The sequence below is a fragment of the Lolium perenne genome, chromosome 2 (assembly GCF_019359855.2).
Source record: "Lolium perenne isolate Kyuss_39 chromosome 2, Kyuss_2.0, whole genome shotgun sequence".
NCBI lineage: Eukaryota > Viridiplantae > Streptophyta > Magnoliopsida > Poales > Poaceae > Lolium > Lolium perenne.
This window is the reverse complement of record NC_067245.2, coordinates 324,512,145-324,533,687: the sequence shown is the minus strand read 5'-3', so window position 1 is coordinate 324,533,687 and position 21,543 is coordinate 324,512,145. Positions and strand designations below refer to the sequence as shown.

At 50.7% G+C, this 21,543-nt stretch overlaps 3 protein-coding genes across 3 annotated transcripts; all 3 read left to right on the top strand.

Annotated features, from left to right (window-relative positions):
• Positions 1 to 275: 275 nt before the first annotated feature.
• Positions 276 to 18,727, top strand: LOC127337148 (probable ubiquitin-conjugating enzyme E2 23). Its single transcript, XM_051364033.1, has 6 exons — positions 276 to 749; positions 813 to 1,928; positions 17,049 to 17,159; positions 17,259 to 17,630; positions 17,821 to 17,902; positions 17,977 to 18,727. Exons 1-6 carry the CDS (start codon positions 276 to 278, stop codon positions 18,681 to 18,683), a joined length of 2,862 nt encoding a protein of 953 aa, XP_051219993.1. The 3' UTR covers positions 18,684 to 18,727.
• LOC139836198 (uncharacterized) lies at positions 12,766 to 13,949 on the top strand. The gene is made up of 2 exons (XM_071826830.1): positions 12,766 to 13,285; positions 13,548 to 13,949. The coding sequence occupies exons 1-2, from the start codon at positions 12,954 to 12,956 to the stop codon at positions 13,549 to 13,551; spliced, it is 336 nt and encodes a 111-aa protein (XP_071682931.1). The 5' UTR covers positions 12,766 to 12,953; the 3' UTR covers positions 13,552 to 13,949.
• On the top strand, positions 15,019 to 16,138 carry LOC139836197 (uncharacterized). Its single transcript, XM_071826829.1, has 4 exons — positions 15,019 to 15,365; positions 15,450 to 15,560; positions 15,654 to 15,782; positions 15,859 to 16,138. Exons 1-4 carry the CDS (start codon positions 15,063 to 15,065, stop codon positions 16,042 to 16,044), a joined length of 729 nt encoding a protein of 242 aa, XP_071682930.1. The 5' UTR covers positions 15,019 to 15,062; the 3' UTR covers positions 16,045 to 16,138.
• Positions 18,728 to 21,543: the final 2,816 nt, after the last annotated feature.

Sequence of the window (21,543 nt, the reverse complement as noted above, 5' to 3'; positions counted from 1 at the left end):
TTAATCAGCGGATTTAGCGACACACGGTCGGAAAGCGAAACAGCTATACTGTTTTTATTCCGGCTGCCGATATATTGATCCTTGGTGAGCTTCGATCGGTTGTACGAGTCCAATCAGAGCTCGTACAGGAGGAGGAGTCCGTGTAAGTATACGAGTCTCCCCCAGCACGGCTTGAAGAATACTGAACTATATATGTATATACAGCTTCCCTCAACAACCAATAGACATATTACCGACACATCGATCGATCTGTATAATTAGATCAAGGGTTGAAGATGGACGTCGTCGCCGTGGCATCACCAAGTATTTACTTGCAGGACCTGGTGAGTTTTGGGCGCGGGTTCCTCCGCCAAGGGACAGTTATCAAGGACGCTACCGTGGAGAACAGCTCTCTCCCCGTCGACACGTTCCGGATCCTTCTCATCGACAACTCTGTCGTGTATAAGAACGCCGGGGACATCAGGGTGCTCGACAGGAACCACCTACACCCCGGCCAGGTTGTTGGGTCGGCGTCCGACATTGCCGGCCAGATCGGCGTCGTCACCGGCGTCACCACCCTTCTGGTCCTGGCCGAGCATGACAACCGGGGCATGGCGACCGGGGTCATCAAGGGCGTGTGTCCGTCAAGCCTGCGCCGAATCAGCAGCCTCAGTCTTGGCGACTTCGTCGTGTCTGGGCCGTGGCTCGGCCGTGTTGTCGAGGTATCTGTCGATGTCGACGTCCTTTTCGATGATGGCGCTGTCTGCAGGGTTACCAACGCAGATTCAAAGATTCTACAGGAAGTGGATGCCACCGGCAGCCTCAGGTATCAGCAACAAATAAACTGCGACTTCTACCCAGGGCAGAGCGTGAAAAAAGAAAACTCGTGTTCCCTCTTTAAAGCGGCACGATGGCTTAACGGCTACTGGAATCCTGATCGCGACAGAGGCACCATCATCAAGGTGGAGATGTCTGGCGTTCTCGTCTACTGGATTGCATCGATGCATTGTGGCACGGACAGAGAGCTCGTTGAGGCATCCGCTCCACCAGCGTACCAGCACCCTGATGAACTGACATTATTCTGCGCCGCGTCTAGTTGCAGCTGGTGGGTATCTGACCAATGCTTCTTTCGAGAACCTAGGTCGGCCAAAACTGATGATGATAATGGAAATGTGGCTATAGCTCACGATCAAGAGGAGGAGGAGGAGGAGGACGACGACGACGACCCATGCTCTGAAAACAATGAGGATGTGATTGATTTTGACCAAGATGCACCAAGTGCTCATGACGTACCACCCACACCAACAAAGCAGAACGGTGTGATCTTTTACGGGAAGCAGCTGAGGAAGGTATTCTTTGAGGGACACAGGCGGGAGCGACGCCCACAAGTCAGGAAGCATGTGGAGTTGGAGTTTCCCATGACCGTCGTCAGCACCAACACCTCTGTCGACGTGCTATGGCAGGATGGCACCCTGCAGCATGGCGTACCTTCAGCGAGCCTCGTCCCCTTTGATGTAATGAATGAGCAAGAGTTCTTCCCTGGAGAACACGTCGTTGAGAATGATACAGCCGTTGGTACTAATGGTGACAAGGATGGCACGACAAAACGTGTGGGCATCGTCAGGAGCCTGGACTGCAAGGACCAGACGGTTTGTGTGTCATGGTTGAAGGCGGGGATATGCCCTGGCGAGGCTAGAGAGGTTGAGTGCATTGAGACCATAAGCGCATATGATCTCAAATTGAACTACTCACCCTACTACGGAGATATAGTTGTCCGCCTTGTTCGTTCAGAATCAACGAACAACGGTGGTGCTAGTGTGGCCTTAGATGGCAAGAAGAAGAAGAAGAAGAAGATTGCCGCCGATGTTGACCTTTCATGGGTGGGGCATGTTGTTAACCTTCCTGATGGACATGTCCAAGTCAAGTGGGGTGATGGTAGTATGTCAACGGTACGCACTACGGGAACCCGCCGACGTGCCGACGGCCAGAATCTGTGCCGACGGCCGCCGTCGGCACAGCCTCGCTCGCCGTCAGCCCAGCAAAGTAGCCGTCGGCACAGCCTGGCCGTCGGCACAGAACCACCAGGACCGACGGCCGCCGTCGGCACACTTTGGCCGTCGGCACAAACACTATCTGTGCCGACGGCACGTAGCCTAGCCATCGGCACATGGTCATATGGTGGGGCCACAGACAGCCACCGACAACGGCGTCAGCAGGTGGCAAACGGCGTGAAGTGGGCCGACGGCCAGGCCGTCGGCACAGCTTCCCCGCCAAATTTTCCTTCTTCCCGCCCTTATTCGCGCCATTTTTTCGCGCCACTTCCTATGTAGGCCGACGGCCAGGCCGTCGGCACAGGTTCCCGCCATTTTTCCCCCTCCTTCCCTCCCGCCATTCTTCTCGCGCCCATTCTCTCCCGCCAATTATTCCCGCCGTTTCAGCCCTCGTCGTCCTATATATAGCCATGTCTTCTCAACACTAACATCAGCAACAACATTTCTCTCCTCATCAACTCTCTCATCCAAAAAAACACCACAGAATCCTCTGAGCTCAGCTGCCGTCGAGATGGCTCCTCGTCGCCGTAGCAACACGGGCTTCATCGGCGTTCGCCAGCGGGCTGCGGGCCATTTCGCGTCCGAAATCTCCGCCGGTGGTGTGCGTGTGTGGCTCGGCACCTTCTACACGAAGGAGGCTGCTGCCCGCGCATACGACGTTGCGGCTTGGAGGTTTGGCCGGTCGCGCCACGAATTGAACTTCCCGGAGGTCAGGTCTCTGGCGGAAGCCGAGAGTCTCTCATCGAGCCGCTACTTCGCTCGGAGGGTGAAGCGCAGCGGTTCAGAGATGGCCAGCGGCGGATTGATACCACCGAGGCGGACGAGCAGTTCATGGCACGGTGGCGCAGACCATCCCGGAGACGTCGCGGCCACGCGCGCATTCTGGAAGGAGAAGCAGCGTACAGGGAGAGAGAGGAGGGCGGGAAAGCGGCAGAGGAGGGCCGAATATGACGCGGAGTACGCCAAAGGAGAGGCGTCGACATGGGGGGAAAATGATGAACGGTGGTTTTCGTACCTCTCAAGTACCGCTTCAGAGGACACCCCTAGCGAGGACGAAGATTTCGAGAACTGATTAGTATGTGTGTGTGTCGAGTCCATGTGTCTAACGGGTCATGTGTCGACCCAGTGTTAAGTGCTTTGTTCGTGTGTGGGTTTAGTTTTTTAAGTGTTTTGGTTTGTGTGTTAGTAGTGTAGTTTTTAAGTGCTTTGCTTCGTGTATGGGTGTAGTTCTTTAAGTGCTTTGGTTTGTGTGTGGTCTAGTTCTTTAAGTGTTTTGGTTTGTGTGTGGGTCTAGTTACGTGTGTGGGTCTCAAGTTCTTAAGTGTATCATTATTGTGTGTCGTCAGAAATCGAGCATCGGAGGGTGGGAATGGTCCCAAAACTCAGGCAGATTATAGACTATAGGGGTAAAATCCAGGATCTGTATGTGGAAACTCCTGGTAAGCCCAACCTATGGTTTCCCATGTACATATGTCCTAAACAAACCAAAGCAAATAAAAAAATCCATTGTTACACCGTCACACGGAGAAAGCTATAGGGGTAGATCTGCGGGGTCCCCGCCCTAGGGTTTCCGAAGATACAGATCAGCGGAGCGTCGGAACCGCTTAAAAACTTGCATATGTCCCTAGCATATGTGCACAAGTGTGATGTAGGGTTTGGCTAACCTTGCATGTACCCGGCGTTGACGATTTTCGCAGACATGGGCCAGCACTTGGTGAAAATCCAGGATCTCAGATGTGCAATCTCCTGGTACGGATAAAATGGAGCCTATTTTATGGTAAAGTAAGCCCAACCTATGGTTTCCCATGTACATATGTCCTAAACAAACCAAAGCAAATAAAAAAATCCATTGTTACACCGTCACACGGAGAAAGCTATAGGGGTAGATCTGCGGGGTCCCCGCCCTAGGGTTTCCGAAGATACAGATCAGCGGAGCGTCGGAACCGCTTAAAAACTTGCATATGTCCCTAGCATATGTGCACAAGTGTGATGTAGGGTTTGGCTAACCTTGCATGTACCCGGCGTTGACGATTTTCGCAGACATGGGCCAGCACTTGGTGAAAATCCAGGATCTCGTATGTGCAACCTCCGGGCACGGCTAAAATGGAGCCTATTTTATGGTAAAGTACGCCCAACCTATGGTTTCCCATGTACATATGTCCTAAACAAACCAAAGCAAATAACCAAATCCATTGTTACACCGTCACACGGAGAAAGCTATAGGGGTAGATCTGCGGGGTCCCCGCCCTAGGGTTTCCGAAGATACAGACTGCGGAGCGTCGGAACCGCTTAAAAACTTGCATATGTCCCTAGCATATGTGCACAAGTGTGATGTAGGGTTTGGCTAACCTTGCATGTACCCGGCGTTGACGATTTTCGCAGACATGGGCCAAGACTTGGTGAAAATCCAGGATCTCGTATGTGCAAACTCCCGGTACGGCTAAAATGGAGCCTATTTTATGGTAAAGTAAGCCCAACCTATGGTTTCCCATGTACATATGTCCTAAACAAACCAAAGCAAATAAAAAAATCCATTGTTACACCGTCACACGGAGAAAGCTATAGGGGTAGATCTGCGGGGTCCCCGCCCTAGGGTTTCCGAAGATACAGATCAGCGGAGCGTCGGAACCGCAGCAAAACTTGCATATGTCCCTAGCATATGTGCACAAGTGTGAGGTAGGGTTTGGCTAACCTTGCATGTACCCGGCGTTGACGATTTTCGCAGACATGGGCCAGCACTTGGTGAAAATCCAGATCTCGTATGTGCAAACTCCCGGTACGGCTAAAATGGAGCCTATTTTATGGTAAAGTAAGCCCAACCTATGGTTTCCCATGTACATATGTCCTAAACAAACCAAAGCAAATAAAAAAATCCATTGTTACACCGTCACACGGAGAAAGCTATAGGGGTAGATCTGCGGGGTCCCCGCCCTAGGGTTTCCGAAGTAGTTCATGAGGTTGGGATCGTGGGATCCGCTTAAAAACTTGCATATGTCCCTAGCATATGTGCACAAGTGTGATGTAGGGTTTGGCTAACCTTGCATGTACCCGGCGTTGAAGATTTTCGGCAGACATGGGCCAAAGACTTGGTGAAAATCCGGAATACAGATGTGCAAACTCCCTGCACGGCTAAAATGGAGCCTATTTTATGGTAAAGTAAGCCCAACCTATGGTTTCCCATGTACATATGTCCTAAACAAACCAAAGCAAATAAAAAATCCATTGTTACACCGTCACACGGAGAAAGCTATAGGGGTAGATCTGTGGCTTTTAGGGGAAATGAGTAGGAAACGGCCCGTTTCACCACATAGTTTGTCGGAACGAGGCCATATTTGGCACGTGCGTGGGCCCTAGGATGGGAAGCAAGGCCCGGTCGCGGATTTCCAATCCGAACCACGGCGACAGTTTTTCCATTTTCGGGTGCCGGAAGGGCTTTTTTTGTGAAGCAGCTACATGGTGCGCATTTCAGTATCGCGCGGGACCTCCGCGCAGCGGTAGGATACCTCCTACGCACCACCTATCACATGCCATATGCGCGCGGAAGCCATCTGGGAATCCCACCCGCTTCCTGCGGTGCCCCGCCGAATCCGCTGGAAACTGACCGGATTTGAACTGGGGCGACACTTTCCTTCGCTCAATAAATGGAGGGAAAAATGGTTTTAGGTCTAGGACGCGTCATTTTATGTGCTAAATGTTTTCCGTTTCGCGTTGGCGGGACGGGTGCAACCGCGCGCCAGCACGGCCATACCGCATGTCCCGCGGCCCCGTTTTGCGCAGTTGGCAAAGCAAACGGAGCCAAAAATCGAGCGGAGCAGCGCGTGGCGTCATTTTATGTGTCCTAGTAACCACCGCAAAAGACGGAACTGGGATACGGCAATTATCTTGGAGAACCCTTCACGAACAGGGCTATCTCGTCCGTGAGTTCTATGGCTTTTAGGGGAAATGAGTAGGAAACGGCCCGTTTCACCACATAGTTTGTCGGAACGAGGCCATATTTGGCACGTGCGTGGGCCCTAGGATGGGAAGCAAGGCCCCGGTCGCGGATTTCCAATCCGAACCACGGCGACGGTTTTTCCATTTTCGGGGTGCCGAAGGGCTTTTTTTGTGAAGCAGCTACATGGTGCGCATTTCAAGATCGCGCGGGACCTCCTCGCAGCGGGAGGATACCTCCTACGCACCACCTATCACATGCCATATGCGCGCGGAAGCCAACTGGGAATCCCACCCGCTTCCTGCGGTGCCCCGCCGAATCCGCTGGAATCTGACCGGATTTTATCTGGGGTGACTGTTTCCTTCGCTCTTTAAATTAAGGTAAAAAAGGTTTTAGGTCTAGGACGTGTCATTTTATGTGCTAAATGTTTTCCGTTTCGCGCGTTGGCGGACGGGTGCAACCGCGCGCCCGTGCGGCCATACCGCATGTCCCGCGGCCCCGTTTTGCGCTAGCTTGGCAAAGCAAACGGAGCCAAAATCGAGCGGAGCCGCGTGGCGTCATTTTATGTGTCCTAGTAACCACTGCAAAAGACGGAACTGGGATACGGCAATTATCTTGGAGAACCCTTCACGAACAGGGCTATCTCGTCCGAGTTCTATGGCTTTTAGGGGAAATGAGTAGGAAACGGCCCGTTTCACCACATAGTTTGTCGAACGAGGCCATATTTGGCACGTGCGTGGGCCCTAGGATGGGAAGCAAGGCCCGGTCGCGGATTTCCAATCCAACCACGGCGACGGTTTTTCCATTTTCGGGTGCCTAAGGGCTTTTTGTGAAGCAGCTACATGGTGCGCATTTCAGTATCGCGCGGGACCTCCGCGCAGCGGTAGGATACCTCCTACGCACCACCTATCACATGCCATATGCGCGCGGAAGCCATCTGGGAATCCCACCCGGCTTCCTGCGGTGCCCCGCCGAATCCGCTGGAAACTGACCGGATTTGAACTGGGGCGACACTTTCCTTCACTCAATAAATGGAGGGAAAATGGTTTTAGGTCTATGACGCATCATTTTATGTGCTAAATGTTTTCCGTTTCGCGCGTTGGCGGACGGGTGCAACCGCGCGCCGGTACGGCCATACCAAGCATGTCCCGGCGGCCCCGTTTTGCGCATTTGGCAAAGGAAAAGGATGCAAAAAAATCGAGCGGAGCCGCGTGGCGTCATTTTATGTGTCCTAGTAACCACTGCAAAAGACGGAACTGGGATACGGCAATTATCTTGGAGAACCCTTCACGAACAGGGCTATCTCGTCCGGAGTTCTATGGCTTTTAGGGGAAATGAGTAGGAAACGGCCCGTTTCACCACATAGTTTGTCGGAACGAGGCCATATTTGGATACGTGCGTGGGCCCTAGGATGGGAAGCAAGGCCCCGGTCGCGGATTTCCAATCCGAACCACGAGCGACGGTTTTTCCATTTTCGGTGCCGGAAGGGCTTTTTTTGTGAAGCAGCTACATGGTGCGCATTTCATCGTATCGCGCGGGACCTCCGCGCAGCGGTAGGATACCTCCTACGCACCACCTATCACATGCCATATGCGCGCGGAAGCCATCTCGGGAATCCCACCCGCTTCTCGCGGTGCCCCGCCGAATCCGCCGGAAACCGACCGGATTTGAACCGGCGACACTTTCCTTCGCTCAATAAATGGAGGGAAAAATGGTTTTAGGTCTAGGACGCGTCATTTTATGTGCTAAATGTTTTCCGTTTCGCGCGTTGGCGGACGGGTGCAACCGCGCGCCCGGAACGGCCATACCGCATGTCCGGCGGCCCGTTTTTTGCGAGTTGGCAAAGCAAACGGAGCCAAAAAATCGAGCGGAGCCGCGTGGCGTCATTTTATGTGTCCTAGTAACCACTGCAAAAGACGGAACTGGGATACCGCATGTCCCGGCGGCCCCGTTTTATGTGTGGCGTCATTTTATGTGTCGGAGTCATTTTATGTGTCGCCACCCTCAGCTCCTCCACCCCGCGCGCTCAGCTCCTAGCAACCACTACAAAAGTAAATAAAGAAATAAAAAGGAAAAAAGACAACGAAAAAATAAAACTAGTCATAGAAATAAAAAGGAAAAAAGCAAGAAAAAAAAACGTGTGCCGACGGCCTAGCCGTCGGCACAGCCAGGGTTAGTTATGCCGGGCCGACCGACCCCGCACGCCATCGCTTTCCTCCAACCCGCGCCGCCATCGCTTCCACCAACCCCGCGCCGCGTCGCCAACCTCGCGCCGCCGCCGCGCCGCCGCAACTCCCGCTCTCGCTGCGCCGCTCTCCACTAACCCCCGCCGCGCCGCCGCTCCACCAACCTCGCCCGCCGCCGCCGCTCCACCAACCTCGCGCCGCCGCCGCCTGCGCCAACCCCGCCGTCGCCTCCACCTCACCGTCGCCGCCTCCTCCTCCCTCGCTCCGCCGGCTCACCGCGTCTGCGGCTCTGCGCCCGCGCTGCCCTGGTCCCCGGCTCAGCTCGCCGGCTCTGCCGCCGCTCTTCTTCCCGCCGCCGCCTCTGCGCTTCGCCCTGGACCCTGCTCTTGAGCTCTTACACGCCGACGAGCACACGCAGTTGAGCCCCTATTCTCTTCTCTCTCGTAGACCGTAGCGTGTATCTCATAAGTGTTAAGTGTGTAAATTGCTTCTCAAATTGATATTGCTCATCGGCCGGTGTAAATTGCTTCTCAAATTGATATTGCTCATCGGCCGGTGTGTAAATTGCTTCTCAAATTTGAAAAATAGTATGGGTGATGAGCTCTTGAACCATTGCTTAGTGACATTTATCGAGTGAGGGTGTTCATTAATGTAAGTGGTGATGTCATTGTTGAAGCTTTCATGGCAATGCGAAACCGTAGATTGAAGAAATGATGTAATTTTCTAATTATGCTATGTTCTATCACGTAAGACTTTTCAAGTTTTGAACTATTTGTATTGTGATTGTGCACATTTGATATATGTATTGAACTTGACAATGAATTTGTCTAAACTAGGCCGATGGCGTGACGACCCCGGGTCCCTACTGCTTGACACGATTCGAGACGGTCGCCGACATCGCCGAGGGTGAGCTAAAACTCCACCTCCTCCATATTTTTTACATCACTAGATTCATTTTTCAAGTAAAGTTGCGTAACCTAGGTGTCACTTCCCGTCCGCGAGCGTTACGCGGATAAATATGCATTAGTGGTCGGCATATTTTCAACCGTAACGCTTGCGGCATTTACGGGACAGTCGGCGGATGCGTAGTTGTCTACGATTTCCATGTTCTACTCGGTCCGAGTCAGATTTCGGCGGCGCTCCCCATTGTTCTCCGGATGCACATCCTCTCGGTTTTTTGCCGAGACGTGTATCGGGAGAGCAGCGGGGAGGTGCTGCCGAAATTCTGACTTGGACCGGGGTAGAGCATGGAGAACGTAGCCAACTACGGATCCGGCGGCTGCTAGGAGCCCACCTAGTAGAGATGTAGGTTGATGCATGCGTTTCGCCCGGTAAAATAAAAATATGATGCATTTAATTTCATGGTACTATTTGTTGTTTGTCTCCCAATCAAGCAGAGGATGGCTGATAATGGGTGGATGTACAAAGGGTCGTGCTAGTTCAACACCGAAATGACGTAAGAGTGGGTATGGAAGACCAATTTATTAGTGAAGGAGTTAGCGCGTGGTTCAAAGTCAGGCGTTCATCCAAGTTGCCCTTGCGCTCGTTGCAAGAGGCGTCATCGTCACGGAAAGGATGATATGACTAAACATCTTTGGTTGAATGGGTATATGCCTGATTACGTCACGTGTGTCGACTTTGCTCAGTACGAACGTGACAGAGGTGAGGTGATGAGGCAGCGAATCGATGGCAATGAGGACGATGGGATTAGATACTTGCTAGATGATCTCCACGATGCCTACATGCCGAATCGCTGTAACAGGAGGAACCGCCAGAACCCGAGGGACCGCTGTAACCGGAGGAACCGCCAGAACCGGAGGAACCCGAGCCTACCGCAAAGGCCTTCTATGATATGATGGCTGCGGCTCAGAGGCCTCTATACGAGGGTGCAAAAATTTCTCAGCTCGATGCCATTGCGCAAGTACTAGCCGACAAGGCCCAGGCCGACAAAGACCCGTGCATGCTTTGAAAAATTTGGTAACTGTTGGTAACATGTTGCCCGAAGGCCATTGTCTGCCTAAAACCATGTATGCAGCAAAGAAAATGTTGAAAGCGCTCAGCATGGATTATGTGAAGTATGATTGTTGTCCCAAAAACTGTCTTTTGTTTTGGAAAGAGTTTGCGGATGACAAATATTGTAGCAAGTGTGGGTCCTCTAGGTATCATGAGATAACCGTAGCTAATGGTGAGAAGGTGCATAAAAGTCGCCGTGAAGATTCTTCGTTATCTCCCGTTCATAAAAAGAATCCAACGGCTTTACATGTCGGAGGAGTCAGCCAAACAGATGACGTGGCATAAGAACGGGTTGAGATTCAAGGACGCGGAGGGACGACTAAACATGGGGCACCCATCTGATGGTAAAGCATGGCGTAACTTCGATGCAAAACACCCCGATAAGGCAAATGATGCTCGAATGTCAGAATTGCGATAGCAACCGATGGATTCAATCCATATGGTATGTCAAAGATCCGCGTACAGCTGTTGGCCCGTGTTTGTTATTCCGCTCAATCTCCCTCCCGGAGTCCTTATGCAAAGGAAGACCATATTCCCGTCGATGATCATTCCAGGGCCTGATTACCCGGGAAGAATTTGAGTGTATTCATGCAACCGCTTGTGGATGATTTGCACCACTCTTGGCACCATGGGACCTTGACATACGACCGAGCAACAAAGACAAACTTTGTCATGAAAGTTTGGTTCCAATATTCCATGCACGACCTACCTGGGTACGCTCTATTTTGCGGGCATTGTACAACCTGGTAGGTTTCCATGCCCAAAGTGTGCACCGATTGGAGTTCATTTGGCTGAATGCGGGTCGCAAATATGTCGCATTTGACAAACATCGAAAGTACCTCAAAAGAGGGCATCGGTTCAGAGGAGACAAAAAGAACTTCACAAAGGGCAAAGTTGTGCGTGAAGAAGAAACGATACCAAAGTTCAATGGTGAAACTGTTGATGGTGAGCTACGTGCTCTCCAAACGTAGTAAAGAACCCGGCAAAACATATGTGGGATATGGTGAGACACACAACCGGACTCACGTGCCGGGCTTAACGCAGCTCGAGTATTACAAGGATCTCGAACTTCCCCATAACATCGATATGATGCACACCGAAAAGAATGTGGGGGAGTCCGTTTTTAACACCGTCCCGAACATTCCCGACAAGACAAAGGATAATGTCAAGGCTAGAGTCGATGTTGAGAATCTCGTGTGACAGCAAAGACTACACATGCATCCTCCCTGAGGGCAATAGAAAAATTGGGTCAAGCCGCATGCCAACTACGTGCTTGATAGTCTCCGTAAGAAGGAGGCAATGATGTGGCTGAAATACGCCGTTATGTTCCCGTGCATGGCTATTGTTCGAATATGAGTAAGGGAGTCAATCTTACAACAGGAAAAGTAAACGGGCTCAAGAGTCACGACTATCATATATGGATTGAGCGACTGATGCCGGTGATGGTTCGAGGGTATCTCCCCGAGCATGTCTGGCGAGTGCTTGCGGAGTTGAGCCATTTCTTCCGCACGGTCTGTGCTAAGCGTGATATGTGAGTCGGTGATTGCGAAGTTGCATGATCAAGTGCCGGAGTTGTTATGCAAGTTAGAGATGATCTTTCCACCAGGTTTCTTTACTCCGATGTTACATCTCATTGTGCATCTTGCGAACGAGGCACTCTTGGGTGGACCGGTGCAAGATCGTTGGCAGTTTTGCATTGAGAGAGAGTTCAAGTATATTCGAAACAAATGTGGCAACAAAAATAAGATTGAAGCATGCATAGCTGAGGCAACTATCCTCCGGGAGATGGCAGACGCCACGACAACGTACTATGCGGATGATGTTCCCACTATGCATAACCCGATATCTCGGTACAATATCGACGAGCCCAAGCATGACCCCAAGCTCCTCCTCTTCAAATGTCACGGTGGCAAGGCTGGTGCCTCTAAAAAGGGCATCTTGACAAAGGAAGAGAAAGATTGCATAATGTTTTATGTGGTTACGAACATGCAAGAAGTGCTCAAATTCATCAGGTAAAATGGTGAACAAATTACTTTGCTATTAGTAACTCGATTTTTTTTGGTCTAATACGTTTTTTCTTCCTTTTAGCCAATACAAGGATGAATATTGGACGAGATCGACGGATCCCTCTGATGCGGAGATGGAGATTCTTTTGAAAGAGAGTCGTCCCGGAAAGAAAAAATTCCTGGATTGGTTCTACGAAAAAGTAATTTCTAACAAGTCCCTTTTATCCAATACTTTTGCAATCCGTGACTTGTCCCTCTTATTACACGTAACTAATGCAAAGAAACAATTTGAACTGAATTTGTAGGGAGGTGATCCCAACGTTGAGATGACGAATGAGCTGAGATGTGTTTCCTGTGGTTGCAACCGTAGAATCTCAATGTATGAGAAGTACGATGTGAATGGGTATCGCTTCCATACGTAGTATCACCAGAAGAATCGGCCTAACCCAAAAACTATAAATACCGGGGTCTTCACCAAAGGATCCGATGACATAGAATACTACGGAAGGTTAGAGAATGTATACGAGCCGACATTCAATAGGACAAACATACAACTCAATCTCGTTGTGTTCAAATGCCACCTTGGTTCGACCCACAAGTTGGACAGAGAAGCACTCCTTCCATTGGGTTAGTGGAAGTTAGGCCTTCAACCTGCTATAGCGGAGCCGATGTCTTTGTTGTGGCTCACCAAGCCAAGCAAGTTTATTATTTGCCCTACCCATGTCAAAAGGAGTACCTCAAAGGCTGGGAAGTCGTGTTCAAGGTATCACCACATGGTAAGCTACCCATGCCCTCCGACGAGGATTACAACAACATTGACCCTGTAACATACGAGGGAATTTTTTATCAAGAGCAAGAGAACTTTGGGGATTTCGAAATAGAAATTGGTCTTGAGGACCTCGAGAACGAGGCACATCTTCATGGTGAAACAGTGGTGGACCTAAAGGACATACAAATGCTCACCAAGTTACATGAGGGCAATGGGTTCAATGATGAGACTCCACCGGACATTCCCACCCAACCTCATTACTCACATGATACTGATAGTGATAGTGAAAATGAGAACCCAATGCCTCGTTATGAGAACCCAATGCCTCATTATGATAGTGATGATTCGAGGTGAGGGTCCTTTATGCCTTTATGCTTAGTATCTATTTTTCCATATGCTTCTTATACTTAGTATTTATTTTTCAATATGCTTCTTATGCTTAGTATCTATTTTTCAATATGCTTCTTATGCTTAGTATCTATTTTTCAATATGCTTCTTATGCTTAGTATCTATTTTTCAATATGCTTCTTATGCTTAGTATCTATTTTTTGCTTAGTGTCTACATTTTATTAAGGCATGAATGCTTACTTGTTTACTCTTTGTCAATGCAGGTGATTGATCAATATGAGCGGAAGCAAGCAATCCATGAACTCCATTTTGAAGAGTATGAGCCAACAGAAGTTCACCGGGACCACTAGAAGTGGAAGACCAACGCGTGCCAGCTCGCGTTACGCGGACGATGACACGGGTGGAGTTGGAGGTGGAGGTGTAGGTGGAGGTGGAGGACGTGGTGGAGGTGGAGGACGAGGTGGAGGTGGAGGACGAGCTGGAGGACGAGGCGGAGGCGGAGGTGGAGGACGAGGACGAGGTGGAGGTGGAGGACGAGGACGAGGTGGAGGTGGACCTTTCCTTGGTGACATACCCTCTGCTTCTGGCGACGTGGCTTCCCAGTCCGCTCACACACAGTCTACTGAGGGGGAGATGGAGGTGGAGATGGAGGTGGAGATGGAGGTGGAGGGGCAGGACGAGGAGGCGGAGAGGGAGATGGCGGCGCCGAAGAAGTTGCGCATTCGTGGTGAAGCGCAAGTCCCCGATGAGAGGAGGGAGCCTACTAGCCAGATGCGAAAGCCCTCATCATCCCGAACGAAAAAGAGTAAGTTTAATTTTGAACATTTAGATTCATTTTGCTATGTACTAATGTTTTCATTATTGTGCATAACTGATTGGCATACTAATGTTTTGATTATTGTGCAGCAATTGGACATATGACAAGGGGGTTCGCCAGCCGTCGAGCATGATTGGAGCTCTTATTAGGCAGTACTGGCCGGGCTTTTACACTCCGGTCCCCGGCGGCGAGAAGAAGCTAGCCGAGACTTGGGCGGACTATGAGGCAGCTCCTTGCCCGGGCTTTGGGACAGCTTCTGACGCCGTGTACACCAAGTTTTGGGTAAAGCATGCTTCTCGAGTTTACTTCATAGTTGATGACCACACTATGCTAACTCATGTCTCTCTCACAATTATTCTTATGCATGATTGCAGACCCATTATAAGGTGCCTGATGATATGGTTGAGCTAGGGAAGGCGGTACTGACTAGGGCTTGTCAGAGGTTGACAAGGCAACAGTGGTACAATCAGAAGCATACCTGCATCGGGCACTTCAAGGCTGAGCAGGGCACGAGGGTCAAGAAAGCTGACAATATCAGGGACGATCCTCAGATGACAAAGGAAGATTACTTCAAGGTAAGTAAATATTCAATGAGACTCTATGTTGCTGCATAGTTGGGATTGCATTATGTGTTCTTCAAATGAGTTTTGGTTTTTCAGGTTATGCCCCTATGGTGCGAGAATAAGGAAGACGCATTTGAGGCCTTGGTAGCGAGGTGGGTTGGCGAAGACGCCGACTTCAACGCCAAGAGCGCGCGCAACAAGGCAAACCGGGCACCGGAGGAACACACAAGGCGGGAAGCCGCAGACTGAGCGCCACAGGAAGCACAAGCGACATATATACATGGAACAACTTCCCTTTCTTTCCCCTCATAGTACTACTTGATACACATAACAATTATCGTCCTGGGCAGGAGGCGGAACTCGGGGAGCCTCTCACCGAGGTGGGAGGGTGGCAGAAGATGAAGCTGAAGCAGCCCGATCTGAGCCAGCCTCAGCCCTCGCTGCCCGAGTACTACGGCTTTGCCGAAGAGGAGTTGGACAAGTACTGCTCGGTGTTCAAGGGTCTTCATCCGGAGGTGGATGATCCTATTGAGCAGGAGACCGACTTGACGGCGATTATGGTGGCGGGGAGCGGCGCGGAGCATGGCCGCACGAAGCTTCTTAGTGGGGTGATCAAGCCGCAGAGGACCCTCACGCAGATCAGGTCTACCCTCACCGCCGGCGACCCACCGGTCGCGCCTCCTCGACACCGTCGTACGGATGTAAGTTTTCTCATTTCCATCTTCTTTCCAACATTCATCCCTGAATGGCTAAAGTGACATGACTCCTTTTCTTGGAAATTGTAGGCTCACTTTGAGGCCGCCTACGCGGCCGCTTATGAGAACTATTTGACGGTTGTAGCAGAGTGGGACCTCAAGAGAGCGGCTTGGGAAGAGTACCAGGAGGCGACGAGTCGTGTAAGTTCCAATCTTTTATGGTTCGAAGACATGACAAGTCCCACCTCCCCTTTTTTTATATCTGCGGCGCTTGACATCTAAACTATCTTGCAGGCGGTCAGGACGTTCTTCCAGACTGGAGAGAGGATCGCACTTCCGGAAGAGGAGCCACCTAGGCCGGGGCCGACTCCAGTGTGCCCATCGAGGGAAGCTTTCGCGGCCACATACTACGCACGGACTCCGGTAAGTCCTGTGCCTAACTAGTTCTCACCGCTTTCCTTTCCCATGTGTAAGATGCTAACTCTTCTCAAACATGTAGGGCACGGGAAGTTCGCGGAACCGACCCTCTCCTGGTTCGTCGCGCGAGGGCACACCGATGCACCCCGGCCGCCATTCTCCCGGTGCTTCAGGGTTTTCACCTGCTGGCGATGGTTCAGGCCATGGTTCTACTTCGGTCTACCTCGACAAAGGCCGGACGCCTGAATTTACGAGTCGGACCCCCTGATCTTAGTTTCCCTTAGCTAGGTGTCTAGCGGGTGTGCGTCGATCGTGTGTGCCATGTGTCGACGATGTATGATGATTGTGTGTGCTACATGACACATATTTGTATCACGATGATGTTGTTGCTACATTTGATGATGATTATGTGCTGTGCAACATTTGTGATGCATTTGAATGTATATTACTGCTATATATGCTGTGCGTGCTGTGCTGGGCCAGGAAATGCAGCGGGAAACCAAATGGTATGGTCGCCGTCGGCACAGCCCCCTGGACGTGCCAAATGGCAGGGGCTGTGCCGACGGCTATGCCGTCGGCACAGGAAGGGTGCGCCCAGCGGCAGCGCGGAGCGGGCGGCAGCGCGTCGGGCAGACCTGGGCCGACGGCTTGGCCGTCGGCACAGGAGCAGGGGCGTGGACGCGTGGCAGCCTCTGGTCCTCCGATGGCAGCATCTGGGCCGACGGCTTGGCCGTCGGCACAGCAGCAGGGGCGTGGACGCGTGGCAGCCTCTGGTCCTCCGATGGCAGTGTCTAGGCCGACGGCTTGGCCGTCGGCACAGTACCTCCCTTGACCTAACGGCCGTTAGACGCTCCGCGGGCCCCACGTTGACTGTGCCGACAGCTACTGTGCCGACGGCGTCGTTTGACCGTCGGGCTGGAGTCTGTGCCGACGGCAAAGGCTGGGCCGACGGCGAGCCAGTCTGTGCCGAGGCGATACTGTGCCGACGGCGGTGTGCCGACGGCGGCCGTCGGCACAGACGTGGGCCGACGGCAGGTGATGCTGTGCCGACGGCCGCCGGCCGTCGGCCCCTCCGCTGGTTCCCGTAGTGACGTACATGTATATTTTTTTCTCTACCTTTTCAAGGACCTGCAACTTAGTATGTATACACACTCTAGCCAACGAGTTGTTACATGAGATAGTAACAATCCAATTACTTTTTCAAGGACCTACAACTTAGTACTTATACACTCTCTACTCAACGAGTTATTGATTTGATCGAGTGTGCTGCAGGTGTCGCCACATGAGATCGTTGTCGTCAACGAGGGGCACTACATGGAGTTGACGAATGAAATGGGCGACTGGGTGGAGGCTGACGGCCTAGATGAAGAGGCTACTAGCACGGTATGTATATCCTTCTAAGTTCTAGCACCTTCCTCTTCAGAAAATCATTGGTGCGGCCTTTATTGTGCTAACATATGTGTATCTTACATCTGATTTTAGGACAATAATGATCCGCATAACCCAGCCAACTATAGCGATGTCGAAAACGAAGACCCAGCAGCGACGACGACAAGCATTTTGGGTTTTGTAGTCCGGTCATTGCTCCAATTGACCGGTGACATGGTGGCTCGAGGTAAGAGATACCTGACTAATCGCCAGCCGCCGCCCTCATCGTTGCTACCAAGCTCAGAGGTACCTGCGCCCACGAATGATGATAATAATTGTGGTGCCCCGTTTCAAAAAAATGATATCATTGGTGGTGAGGCAACGGAGAACGTCGCTGCTGCATGTGACAAATCGTTCAGCTTCCCACGTTTCGATGTATTACAGATCACCCCTGAGGATCACCATTACCTTGACGACGCAGACCAGGTAATATTTTACTTTTAGAAAATAAACAATTGTGGGCATTCTAGATTAGAGTGAAATACATGCGCAGTATAGATATGGTTTTGTCTGTCCCTAGAACCCATCATCTGCTTAACTATATATGACGAGTTTTTTCTACCATTTACTAGCATCGATTTATATACATAGAACCTTAACAAACTTTCTTTCTAAGGAAATGCAGGGCGGTAGTCATGGGAAGAATTGGGCCAAGGCAGTGCAAAAGGAATGGAAAATTCTAGAGAACGACTTACCAGGTATGAGAGTACATCACAAATTAAATTCATAGTCCATGATTCTAAATAAGTACATATAACAATTTTTTGTGCAGAAACCATCTATACACGAGTGTTCGAGGACCGCATGGACCTGCTCCGGGTGGTGATGGTGGGCGCGAGCGGGACGCCATACCATCACGGACTCTTCTTCTTCGACTTGCAGCTGCCATCGTCCTACCCGGCTGAGCCACCCCAAGTGTATTACCACTCCTACGGCCTACGCCTCAATCCAAACCTCTACGAGTCTGGTACCGTGTGCCTCAGTTTGCTAAACACGTTCAATGGCGAGGGCACCGAGCTTTGGTCATCAGTGACATCAAGCCTCCTCCAAGTTGTTGTCTCCATCCAAGGCCTTGTCCTCAACGACCAACCATACTACAACGAGGCCGGATATGAGACCCTAGTTGGCAAACCAGAGGGTCGTCGCAATGCGCTGCCCTACAGTGAGAATGCTTACATTCTCAGCCTCCGGACCATACTTCATGTGTTGCACCGGCCGCCTCAAGGATTTGAGGAATTCGTCAAGGACCACTTTCGCCGACAGGGAAGGTTTGTACTCATGACATGTAATGCGTGCCTGCGGGGATGCGTTGTCGGTGATGCCCATGCCACCGAAGCGATTAGGGAACAACAATGCTCAGCCGGGTTAAAGCTTGCGCTCGCCAACATGTTGCCCAGCCTCCTGGCAGCCTTCATAGAGATCGGTGCCGAGGGATGCGAAGAGTTTCAGAAGTCATATGCTCTCAGTCCCGCTCACTAGACGTATGCCACTGCTCTGGCCAAGTCGCTTGATCTTGTAATTACTCGCATTTTTTTAGTTCTACCTCAGTTAGCATTATCTTTTCTATTTTTTCCGATTAAAATTAAACGAGTTCATCGGGCATAAAACGAGTGTGACCAAAGCATGTTGATCAGACCAAGCAGTGCACGGTCATCTACATTTGTTGCACTGGTAGAAAAATGGCCTTCCGTCCAGCCCCATTAGTCGCCAAAATATAGGAACCACGACTAATGGGGTCTTTAGTCGCGGTTCGGGTGGCGAACTGCGACTAAAGACCTGGGCCCAGCGCGCTCGCTGGCCAGCTGGTGGACGGGAGGGGCTTTAGTCGCGGTTGGCCAGGCCAACCGCGACTAAAGGTCCTCAGGCCTGGCCCGAAGGCCTTTAGTCGCGGTTGGCCAGGCCAACCGGGACTAAAGGCCCATCCCTATAAAAGGGCCTCAGCTCACAGCACTTAGCCATTTGGTGCCACTTCTCTTCACAAGCTTCACAAGGGGGTGTAGGTTTGCTTTTGGTTCCTCTTATGCACACAAGGTGTTTGATGAAATGCCCCAAAAGCATGAAACAAACATGATATGAAGTGTCGGAGCCACACTTAAGCTTCCTCATTTATTTTTTCCACCTCGATCGCGGTTAGCAACTTGAACCTTTCATATGTGTCATTGATAAAATATGCATGTGTGTAGTTCATTGTTTAATTTCTATTGTTTATAGCTACTTAGTTTAACAAATGCATGATGGTTAATTATATATTTTATATTATAATGATGCAGATGAATCGGCAATGGATGTACGGTAACCGACTCTCCCAAGTAGTTCACTACGGGTTTGAAAGATTTCCTCGTAGTGGCTAATGCGAACAAGCAGAAGGGTTTTGTTATCTGTCCATGTGTTGACTGTAAGAATCAGAAGGGTTACTCTTCCTCAAGAGAAGTTCACCTGCACCTGCTTCGGCACGGTTTCATGCCAAGCTATAATTGTTGGACCAAGCATGGAGAAAGAGGGGTTATAATGGAAGAAGATGAAGAAGGGGATGATTTCATCGATGAAAACTATCTTGATCATTTCGGTGATACTTTCATGGAGGATGCTGAAGGTGAAGGGGAAGGTGAAGGGGAAGGTGAAGAAGAGGCACGTGATGAGCCCGTTGATGATCTTGGTCGGACCATTGCTGATGCACGGAGACGCTGCGAAACTGAAAAGGAGAGGGAGAATTTGGATCGCATGTTAGAGGATCACAGAAAGTCGCTGTACCCCGGATGCGATAATGGTTTGAAAAAGCTGGGCTGCACACTGGATTTGCTGAAATGGAAGGCACAGGCCGGTGTAGCTGACTCGGCATTTGAAAACTTGCTGAAAATGTTGAAGAATATGTTTCCAAAGAATAACGAATTGCCCGCCAGTATGTACGAAGCAAAGAAGGTTGTCTGCCCTCTAGGTTTAGAGGTTCTGAAGATACATGCATGCATCAACGACTGCATCCTCTACCGCGGTGAATACGAGAATTTGAATGAATGTCCGGTATGCACTGCATTGCGTTATAAGATCAGAGGCGATGACCCTGGTGACGATGTTGAGGGCGAGAAACCCAGGAGGAGGGTTCCCGCCAAGGTGATGTGGTATGCTCCTATAATACCACGGTTGAAACGTCTGTTCAGGAACAAAGAGCATGCCAAGTTGTTGCGATGGCACAAAGAGGACCGTAAGTCGGACGGGGAGTTGAGACACCCCGCAGATGGAATGCAATGGAGAAAGATCGGCAGAGAGTTCAAACATTTTGCAGCTGACGCAAGGAACATAAGATTTGGTCTAAGTACAGATGGCATGAATCTTTTTGGCGAGCAGAGCTCCAGCCATAGCACCTGGCCCGTGACTATATGCATCTACAACCTTCCTCCTTGGTTGTGCATGAAGCGGAAGTTCATTATGATGCCAGTGCTCATCCAAGGTCCGAAGCAACCCGGCAACGACATCGATGTGTACCTAAGGCCATTAGTTGATGAACTTTTACAGCTGTGGGGCAGACCTGGTGTCCGTGTGTGGGATGAGCACAAAGAAGAGGAATTTGACCTACGAGCGTTGCTTTTCGTAACCATCAACGATTGGCCTGCTCTTTGTAACATTTCGGGACTGTCAAATAAGGGATACAATGCATGCACGCACTGCTTACATGAGACTGAAAGTGTACATTTGCCAAATTGTAAGAAGAACGTGTACCTTGGGCATCGTCGATTTCTTCCGAAAATTCATCCAGTAAGAAAGAAAGGCAAGCATTACAACGGCAAGGCAGATCACCGGCCGAAGCCTGCGGAACGCACTGGTGCTGAGGTATTTGATATGGTCAAGGATTTGAAAGTCATCTTTGGAAAGGGTCCTGGCGGACAATCAGTTCCGAAGGGAGCTGACGGGCACGCAGCCATGTGGAAGAAGAAATCTATATTCTGGGAGCTAGAATATTGGAAAGTCCTAGATGTCCGCTCTGCAATCGACGTGATGCATGTTACGAAGAATATTTGCGTGAACCTCCTAAGCTTCTTGGGCGTGTATGGGAAGACAAATGATACAAAGGAAGCACGGCAGGACCAGCAACGTTTGAAAGACCCTGATGACCGGCATCCAGAATGGTTTCAAGGTCATGCCAGCTACGCTCTGACCAAAGAAGAGAAGGTCATCTTTTTTGAATGCCTGAGCGGTATGAAGGTCCCGTCTGGATTCTCGTCCAATATAAAGGGAATAATAAACATGGCGGAGAAAAAGTTCCAAAACCTGAAGTCTCACGACTGCCACGTGATTATGACACAATTGCTTCCAATTGCTTTGAGGGGGCTTGATACGTCTCCGA